Here is a 10,561-nt window from a genome sequence, read left to right as displayed (position 1 = left end):
CCATTTAGGTAAGGGGGGAGGAATCTCATGATATTACCCATACAACGGTGTTAGGATAAATGATAAAGAAAATTTAGCATTGTGCTTCAAATGCTCTTATTGAAAATCGGATTACCACAGACATGGTTCGAGATAGCATTGACATGGTCTTCAAGCAAAGGTCAGACTTTGGATACAGGAAGGATCCATCAGGAACAACTTGTAGAATAAGTCTGACAATTTCCTCATGGAAGAATGGATAACCTTGCTGAAAAGGAAGCTATAACAATAGGTCCTCCGGCCAGGTGTGCTATGCATGACATAACCTTACCGGGTCATATAAAGACCAACATTATAACTCTTGGAAATATGTTCCAACCATCACATCTGACCGAGATTCAGATCTGATTGGTGTCACGATATCTCAGACTTAGGATGCCTGAGAAGGAAAGGTGCGGCACAATTTGACGAGATGACATTGTAAGATTCTCGGGAAATGAACTATGGAAGCGAGTTCCGAAACAAGAGTTCATCAGTAAACCAACGAGAGGATGAGGAGGTGGCTGATGGAATCAGCGACAATTCATCGAGATTAACAAAAGATGGATTTCCACAACTATGTGCACAAGGAGATAACATTTGTCAGAACAAATGGTATAATGATGTATGCTCGAGGAAAACATACACAATTAAACATTGGTTGAAAGGTGCACCCGAAATATGGGCTGGGTTGCACGACCAACGTCGGAATGGTGATTCAATAATCAATAGTCTATGAATGAACGGCCAACCATTAACTTCAAAGCAATAGGGTTGCTAGAAGGGCAGGATCCAAACAGCACCGCTCACTTGTTGGTACCCCGGTTTGAATCAACATGAGGACCCAAGAAGGAATGGTGATGGTGAGAAGTATCACCATACCAAGATTTCTTAAGAGGTGGTGAAATTCTCACAACATTGAGGACAAAAGAGATGTTAATGTTCCAAGGTAAAGAAGAACAATTGCTAGATAGCAAGGAACTCAAGGTATAACACCAAACACGAGCAAGTTTGTGTTGGGGGGAAGGCAAGAATGTTGTCGATGATAACACAAATAATCGAGGGGCAAGGATGGTATTTCTCATCACGGATTCGATCGATATCCTATAAGAGCTCAGAATGTTGATGATGATCACGACACAATTGTCGAGAGATTTCATGAAGATGTAATCGATCGGTGATGACATCAAGTCAAGGAATGATCACGCGATAGGTTATTGGAACCACGAGTACGACACAAACTCAAAATCAAGCTTGGTGTTCAAGGCGAAATGATATGATGAGCAAAGTTGACGTAAGCTTAGCTCATCGTCAAAAGTTGTGCTCCGGGAAGAAGGACCAGGTAGCACAGTTAAAATTTAGCACGATAATGATGTAGCCGATCAGGCTAGGAATGACTTGAAGGATTTTTAAACTCGTAAGCAACGAAAATTACTTAGAGTTATTGAATCGGAGTGCGGAATCGATTCACATATCGATGTTCTTGAGTGAATTAACTCAGAACCTGGGGGAAATCTGAAATCAGTGAGAAGCAATACTAGATGAAGACTCATTGGAAGCAACACAGTTCTTTGATATTCTCGAGATACTGGAGGGTATTACTCGAAGGAAGATCGACATAGGGGTTGCGGAGATGTATTGATCTGCAGAAGACAAGTGTTTTCACTTGTCTGAGACATGGTGTTTAAAGGAGAACATGGTCAGAACCACGATTGAAAAATGCCAGATCCCAGATATAAGATGAACTTATACCCAGGGAATAATTAATTTAAGAGAAGCTTTACTGATAAGATCTACATCGTGTCCATGGGCATGAACACAAAGTTCAAGGTCGACTCCCACTTCTCCAATGCATAACCTTTCATTCACTTCTCGCATTCGATGAAGTTGTATGGTAGAAAATTATCTGGTAAAATACCAGAAGGGTATGACTTGTGAAAACCTTCGGGTTCATACGGTTTTTAGGGAAGGTATAGGTTCAATCCATCGGGGCATCTTAGAAACATATACCTCAAACTTCAAGAGTAAAATCACCAGCTCAAAAGTAGAGTATGGTTATCAAGCAGAGGATACAAATTACCAAAGGCATTATATATCCATGGAAATGATCACAAGGTTATTGACTATGAAGGACACTGTCGGATAATAACCCAACAAGGGGTCTTGTGGTCTACAGCGGAGCTGATGCGAGTATCGGTACTCTATCAGAGGAAGAAGGAACGAAAGGGCATCGGACTATAAAAACAACTGAGTAATTCAAAGCTCAAATGCAAAGGAATTATCATTTCCAAATCAAGGGATCAGAAGCCAATGGTCTGATTAAGAATGGATAAGTTGAATAGACTTAGGGGTACAACCGACGGCAATTTGATTGGTCGATAACCAGTTCACGTTTCAAATGACGTCTGAGCTGGAAGGATGAATTCTAGGCTCTGATTGAGGATTGCGAGCATTCGCAACAAATCGAATCAACGGACTCAAAATGATAATGACAGGAGATGCCAATAAGATTATGAGACTTAAGATTAATCATAATGCAAGTAAGCAAGAATTTCAAGAGCAAAAGGCTCTTGAGGATTTTCGGAAGATCGAATGGTATTTTGAACACTTTTGTGAAATACTTGAATCAACTGGGGGTGAGCGGATACTTGGTAAGTGTGAGAATTATCCGTAGGGGTATTCAGGTGACAAAGAACAGCAAGGCAGTAAGCTCAAAGGATTCTCGGAACAACAGAGAGAATTTCGGGGTATCTTGTAATAACAAGATCAACTGGGAAACATTGTATGAATGGCGAGTATACGTGGTTATCCATAGGAGTTTATCGATGGAAGGGAATTGCAAAAGCGATGAACACAAGTTCTCGGGTTAACAACGGAGAGTGTCTTCAGGGTCCTCACGTGCAGCAGACGATCATCAGTAATAAGGGGCTCTCCGGGTGAAAGTGATAACGAGATCCTAATGTTAGAATTAGCAAAATTCATTTAACCCGAATAGAAGAGAGATCAGAGTCCCAGAGTATAGACAAGGAGTAAAAGTTCCTAATACCACCCAATGGCGACGTGGGCCCGTAAGCCACACAGTCATGTTAGTATAAGTTTTTCAATGACTAGACTCGACTTCAGCCAAGGAGTTGGAGAGGGGGATTCCTACAGGCAGTCGGCTCTGATACCAACTTGTGACGCCCCCGATTCAATCGTACACTAATCATGCACGCAAACGTGTACGATCAAGATCAGGGACTCACGGGAAGATATCACAACACAACTCTAAAACATAAATAAGTCATACAAGCATCATAATACAAGCCAGGGGCCTCGAGGGCTCGAATACCAGTGCTCGATCATAGACGAGTCAGCGGAAGCAACAATATCTGAGTACAGACATAAGTTAAACAAGTTTGCCTTAAGAAGGCTAGCACAAACTGGGATACAGATCGAAAGAGGCGCAGGCCTCCTGCCTGGGATCCTCCTAACTACTCCTGGCCTTCGTCAGCGGGCTGCACGTAGTAGTAGGCACCTCCGGTGTAGTAGGAGTCGTCGTCGACGGTGGCGTCTGGCTCCTGGGCTCCGGCATCTGATTGCGACAACCAGGTAGAAGGGAAAGGGGGGAAAGAGGGAGAAAAGCAACCGTGAGTACTCATCCAAAGTACTCGCAAGCAAGGAGCTACACTACATATGCATGGGTATATGTGTAAAGGGCCATATCGGTGGACTGAACTACAGAATGCCAGAATAAGGGGGGGATAGCTAGTCCTGTCGAAGACTACGCTTCTGGCAGCCTCCATCTTGCAGCATGTAGAAGAGAGTAGATTGAAGTCCTCCAAGTAGCATCGTATAGCATAATCCTACCCGGCGATCCCCTCCTCGTCGCCCTGTTAGAGAGCGATCACCGGATTATATCTGGCACTTGGAAGGGTGTGTTTTATTAAGTATTCAGTTCTAGTTGTCATAAGGTCAAGGAACAACTCCGGGTCATCCTTTTACCGAGGGACACGGCTATTTGAATAGATAAACTTCCCTGCAGGGGTGCACCACATTTTCCAACACGCTCGATCCCATTTGGCCGGACACACTTTCCTGGGTCATGCCCGGCCTCGGAAGATCAACACGTCGTAGCCCCACCTAGGCTCAACAGAGAGGTCAGCACGCCGGTCTAAATCCTATGCGCGCAGGGGTCTGGGCCCATCGCCCATTGCACACCTTGACGTTGCGTACGCGGCCGGAAGCAGACCTAGCCCCCTTAATACAAGCGCGAGCTTACGGTCCAATGCGGCGCGCGCCACTCAGTCGCTGACGTCAAAAAGAGCTTCGGCTGATACCACGACGCCGAGTGCCCATAACTGTTCCCGCGTAGTTGGTTAGTGCGTATAGACCAAATGGTCAGACTCAGATCAAATACCAAGATCTCGTTAAGCGTGTTAAGTATCTGCGAACGCCGACCAGGCCCAGGCCCACCTCTCTCCTAGGTGGTCTCAACCTGCCCTGTCGCTCCGCCACAAAGTAACAGTCGGGGGCCGTTAGGAACCCAGGCCCACCTCTACCGGGATGGAGCCACCTGTCCTTTCAGCCCCCTCATCAGAATCACTTGCGGGTACTCAACGAGCTGACCCGACTTTAGTCACCACATGTGTCATGTATATAAAGTATATAGTATATACCCGTGATCACCTCCCGAAGTGATCACGAGCCAGTAGTATAGCATGGCAGACGGACAAGAGTGTAGGGCCACTGATGGAACACTAGCATCCTATACTAAGCAGTAGGATAGCAGGGGTAACAACTGTAGCAACAATGATAGGCTATGCAGCAGAATAGGATTAACCGAAAGCAGTAACATGCTACACTACTCTAATGCAAGCTGTATACAGAAGAATAGGCGATATATGGTGATCAAGGGGGGGGGCTTGCCTGGTTGCTCAGACAAGAAGGAGGGGTCGTCGGTGATGTAGTCGATCACAGGGGCATCAACATCGTCACGGGGTCTACCGAAGAGAAGAGGGGGGAGAAACAGTAAATACATAGCAAGCAAGTGCATAACAGGACAACAGACAGAGCTAGACGTGTTCTAACGCGGTGCTACACGATACCGGCGAAGGGGGAAGTCAACCGGGAACGTTTTCCCGGTTCCGGACCTATGTCAGACAGATGACAGGAGGAGGAAAGTTCCATGTTCAGCATGCTAGGGGCATGTGACAGATGAACGGACCGCATATTCAGATTCGTTGGATTTTTCTGAGCAACTTTCATGTAGAAAATATTTTCATCCGAGTTACGGTTTAATTTCTATGAATTTTTAAAGATTAAAGCATTATGTGGAATTATTAATATTAACAGAAAAGGAATACTACGCCAGCATGACATCACTGTGACGTCAGCATTCAACAGGACGGCTGACCAGGTCAAACTGACTAGTGGGGCCACAGGGACCCACATGTCAGCCTCTGTGGGTTACCAGTGGATTAATTTTTCACACAGGGTTAATTAGGGGTGTGGGCCCGATGTGTCAGTGAGTATTCTAATTAGCAGATTAGTTTGAAAAACTTAATTATCTTAATTAAGTGCAAGGGCCCACAGGTCAGTGGCAGGGGGTGAACAGTGCCCGCGTTGACCGTAGTCAACGCGGTCAACTGAGGCGCTGGGCCCACGGGCAGCCTCACCGGGGTGGGCCCTACGCTTGCCAGGTCAGCGGCGGCGCCGGAGGAGCTCCGGCGAGCTCGCGCACGACGGCAGATCGCCGGATATGCTCAGAAAAGCGCCACAAGACACCAAATCGCACGCGGTTTGTTGCATTCGAATGAGGACTCGATGCCGCGCCCGCGTGGTGTGGTTGGTTGGACTCGGGGGTGACCGGAACTGCGCCGGCGATGAGTGTGGGCGGCGTGGCTTTCGGGTGGAAGTGGATTAACAGCAGCAGTGCGCAAACGGGCGAGGCAAAGGGGGGAGCGAGGTCCTACACGCGCGGGCGAGCTAAACGGGCACTGGCGCGGGTCCATTTGGTCGCCGGAAGCTCGTCGGCGATGAGCCCCCGCGGTGATGGGCTCGGGCACGTACGAGACGGCAACTACGGGCATGTTGGGGGCGAGGAGAAGAGAGCAGGGAGGAAGGAGAGCTCACCGCGGAGCACAAGGAGGCTCGGTGGCGGTTTAGGAGTTGCAGGGGCGGCGCCGGAGACGAAGAAGATCGACGGCAGCCGGAGATGGGGACGAGGACGAACGGCGGCTGCGGTGCTTCCCAGCTCCACCTGAGGGCACCAGACGACGGAGTCGACCCCGGCGGAGCTTCACGACAAGACGGCGGAGCGAGGCGGTGGCTGTGGGCGCGGTGATGACGGAGAACGGCGGCGACCGCGTCGGTCTCCTCTTCAAAATGAAGCAGAGGGAGAGGTGGATCTGGGGGAGGAGAGGTGCAAGTGGGGGGAAGAGGGGATCGAGGCGACAAGGAGGGAGGGGATCCTTATCCCCTCTTCGGCGAGGCGCGTGGCGACGAGCGGGTTCGACGGCGACCGCTCGCGCGGGTCGGTCGAACAGGAGAAAGGGGAAGACGACGAGGGAGGGGAAGTGGGCCGGCTGGCGTGGGTCGACGGCCAGCTGGGCCGTTTGGTCCAGTGGGGTAGGGGCCTTTTTTCTCTCTGTTTGCTTTGTTTTCTGTTTTTGTATTTTCTTTTCTTTTATTTATTTCCCTTTTCTGTTTTATTTAAATTTAGGGCATCTTAGCATTTTCTAAATATGTGTTTTCTTCACAACAATTACCTATGCAATATTTGGCACTAACCGAACATTTTTGTTCTAATGCTTGAGAACTTTTGTTGTTTGCCATATTTTTGAATTTGAATTTTGAATCGGTTTCGAACTAACGCGAGATTAGCAACAGTAATCGAGGTGACGTGGCATCATTAGCAGAGGTTATTGTAGATTGATTATCCGGGCGTCACAGAGAGGTACATAACAGGCATGTAGGGACCATCGCCGACCAGTATGGAGGGGTGCTTTGAGGAAAAACAAGATGAGCTCAAGTTACTCGCGTTGTTGGTGATGTGGTTCGACGCGCCCGTGTCGAGGTACCACTCTCTGGCAGCCGGTGGCTGCAGGGACATGTTGTTCATGGCGGTGTGAAGGAGCCCTGTCTGGTCCCATGATGGTGGTGCTGGAGCGGCTAGCTGGGTTGGTGGTGGAGCAGCGCTGTAAAAGGGGAGCCGCGCCGTTGGCAGGAGGTGCACCATAGACCATGGGGTAGGCCTGGTGTGCCACGCCGGGTCGTAGACCGAGCACGCCCGAGGCGTTTGGCGGCACCCAGGGAGCACGGCTACTGGGAGGGAACGAGGCACCCCACGGGGCGAAATACCCCATCCAGGGCTGCTGCGATGGAGAGGACGCGAGTGGTGACCCGCCACGGCCGCCGTTGCCACGTCCACTGCCACGGCCGCCCCCCCCCCTCCCCCGTGTTCGGAGGAAGCGGAGCACTCTGCCTAACGCGGGTGTTGCTACTGGCCGCTGTCACCGCCCAAGCCGCCAGCGCTCGAGGAGGAGCCACCGGTGGTGGCGATGAGGGCGGTGGTCCCCGCCGTGCGGGCACGCGCGTCCAGGTTGATCTCCTCCAGCATCAGCCTGGAGCCGGCCTGAACAAAGTTGGGAAACGGGACATGCATCGGGAGCAGCAACGCCATCACCTGGAACCGCGGAGAGAGCCCGCGGATGAGCTGCAGGGTCAACGTCTTGTCGGAGACGTGCTCGTCGAGGTCGTCGAGCTCGTCCGCGAGCGCCTTGAGGCTCCTGCAGTACTCGCCGATCCGCAGGCTGCCCTGGACGATGGACTGGAACGCGGCGCCGAAGTGAGCGGCGCGGCCCGCGAGGTTGTCGCGCAAGAAGGCATTGAGGAGCACCTAGGCATGATATGCAGTGGTATCTTAGCGGAAATGACATCATAGAGCTCGTCGGTGATCGTACCGTAGATCATGAGGAGGATCTGAAGATCATCAGGGCGCCACTGCACCGTCTGCTGGAGGGGCGCGGAGTGGACGTGGACGTGGCTCTCCACGCCGGACTTGCGCGGGATGAAGGACATGATGTGGCGCCACTTCGAGTAGTTGTCGGAGATGGGATCCAGCTTGAAGTCGATGTGCGCCCCGATGTTGACGGCGTGGATCAAGGGCGGCGGCGCGGTGGAGGAGGATGCGCCGTCAGAGAGGGCCGCTCCCAGCGCGACACGGTGAGGTTCAGTGGAGCAGTGGTTGGGGGAGCGGTGCTTATGGGCAGCGGACTGGTGGTGGTGGGTGATACGTCTCCGTCATATCTATAATTTTTGATTGTTCCATGCCAATATTCTACAACTTTTACATACTTTTGGCAACTTTTTATACTATTTTTGGGACTAACATATTGATCCAGTGCCCAGTGCCAGTTCCTGTTTGTTGCATGTTTTTTATTTCGCAGAAAATCCATATCAAACGGAGTCCAAACGGGATAAAAACTCACGGAGATTTTTTTGGAATATATGTGATTTTTGGGAAAAAGAATCAACGCGAGACGATGCCCGAGGGGGTCACGAGGCAGGGGGCGTGCCCCTGACTCTCGTGGACACCCCGTAAGGTGGTTGGTGCCCTTCTTTCGCTGCAAGAAAGCCAATATCCGGATAAAAATCGTTTCCAAATTTTAGCCCAATCGGAGTTACGGATCTTCGGGAATATAAGAAACGGTGAAAGGCCAGAATCTGAAATGCAGAAACAGAGAGAGACAGAGAGACAGATCCAATCTCGGAGGGGCTCTCGCCCCTCCCATGCCCTAGAAGCCAAGGACTAGAGGGGAAACCCTTCTCCCGTCTAGGCAGAAGGTCAAGGAAGAAGAAGAAGAAGAAGAAGAAGAAGAAGAAGAAGGGGGGCTCTCTCCCCCTGTCGGTGTACAAAAGTAGGGGCTCTCCTTTTGACCCCTTTACTTGTGCACGGGCAGTCAGAGCCGCGCGCCACGGCCACACTTAGCAGGGCAGAGGAGGGAAGCCGGAGAGAAGCCGAAGCACAAGACAACCAAGGCAACGCCAAGACCTGAAACACACGAGAGCAAGAGGGCGAGGTGGACTCCCTCGGCAATATCCTTGCCGAGGCAGCCTCCGCAGCCCCGGGAAGAGCCTTGCCGGGGCAACTTGCCCGACGCCAGCAGAGCAAGCCCCCCTTGAGCCCACGGTTTCCAACACCACCAACTATCCACGTTAGGACCAAGGCCCGGGAGGCGCCTCTGTAGTGGCATGCAGATCTTTGTCAAGATCATAAACATGTGAGACCAGATGTGGACCAGAAGACGGCGACCCTCGGCGGGATCCTAGCCGAGGAAATCCACAAGACCCCCGGCAAGCGCCTTGCCGGGGACGACTGCAACGCCACGACAAGACCCTTGTCGGGCCCCCGGCAAGACCCTTGCCGAGGGCATCAGCAGGGCCACTGCCAGGCCCGCGCCAGCCAAGACTCCACCACCGTCCCCAAGCAGCTGCTAGCTCAACCAGCTGGGCAGGCACCTGCGTGGCGACGGGCGGCCTCTACACCGACTCAGCAAGCACCTACGTGGTGGCATGCGACCCTTCGTGAAGGCTCCACCACCGTGCCAGCCCAGCAGCCAGCCAACGTGGCGCCGCAAGGCCTCGACAGCTCGGGCGCGTGTCAAAGCAAGGCGAGGCGGCGACAACTGGCACGTGCTTCCTTGCCGTCCCCGATAAAGCAAGGGGGGCACGTCGGCAGCACATTAAATGCGTTTGTCCGACGGTGCTAGAGGATAGACTCATCCACTGTACACCTTTCCACCTCCTGTGTGCCACTGTGGCAACCCCTTTTTCCTATAAAAGGAGGCCCGAGGCGACCAGGGGGAATTCGGCTCTTTTCGGCAAGTTGCACCCCGTGGCTAGCTCAAGAACACAAGAACACTCAAATACATCCACCAAAGCAGGACTAGAGTATTATGCATCTTCGCGGCCCGAACCTGGGTAAACGATTCGTGTGCTTCCTGTCAGACCCGCTCTTTGCACAACCTCGCGCCCGCCAACCGTAGAAGGGATCCCAGTGACCCCATATGTGTTGTTTCCACCGACACCCCCTCTCTCCCGGTGGTGCCGGAACGCCACCGGGGCCATCATCGTCACCGCAATCTACACCAACACCTCCGTCATCTTCACCAACATCTTGATCACCTTCCCCCATCTATCTACAGCGGTCCACTCTCCCGCAACCCGATGTACCCTCTACTTGAACATGGTGCTTTATGCTTCATATTATTATCCAATGATGTGTTGCCATCCTATGATGTCTGAGTAGATTTTCGTTGTCCTATCGGTAATTGGTGAATTGCTATGATTGGTTTAATTTGCTTGTGGTTATGTTGTTGTCCTTTGGTGCCCATCATATGAGTGCACGCATGGATCACACCATAGGGTTAGTTGTATGTTGATAGGACTATGTATTGGAGGGCAAGAGTGACATAAGCTTCAACCTAGCATAGAAATTGATGCATACGGGATTGAAGGGGGACCAATATATCTTAATGTTGTGGTTGGGTTTTACCTTAAT

At 51.2% G+C, this 10,561-nt stretch overlaps 1 protein-coding gene across 1 annotated transcript; it reads right to left on the bottom strand.

The window, feature by feature from the left end:
* Positions 1-7,498: 7,498 nt before the first annotated feature.
* LOC120975941 (uncharacterized) lies at positions 7,499-8,079 on the bottom strand. The gene is made up of 2 exons (XM_040402703.1): positions 8,008-8,079; positions 7,499-7,897 (listed from the first exon to the last, which is right to left on the bottom strand). The coding sequence occupies exons 1-2, from the start codon at positions 8,077-8,079 to the stop codon at positions 7,499-7,501; spliced, it is 471 nt and encodes a 156-aa protein (XP_040258637.1).
* Positions 8,080-10,561: the final 2,482 nt, after the last annotated feature.

The sequence above is a fragment of the Aegilops tauschii genome, chromosome 3 (genome assembly GCF_002575655.3).
Source record: "Aegilops tauschii subsp. strangulata cultivar AL8/78 chromosome 3, Aet v6.0, whole genome shotgun sequence".
NCBI lineage: Eukaryota > Viridiplantae > Streptophyta > Magnoliopsida > Poales > Poaceae > Aegilops > Aegilops tauschii.
This window is presented reverse-complemented; position numbering and strand designations above follow the sequence as displayed.

Coding starts and splice junctions, on each gene's coding strand:
- LOC120975941 (XM_040402703.1), bottom strand. CDS start 8,079: ATGTCCTTCATCCCGCGCAAGTCCGGCGTGGAGAGCCACGTCCACGTC. Junction 7,898..8,007: donor CCGCGCCCCTCCAGCAGACG/GTGCAGTGGCGC, acceptor TATCATGCCTAG/GTGCTCCTCAATGCCTTCTT.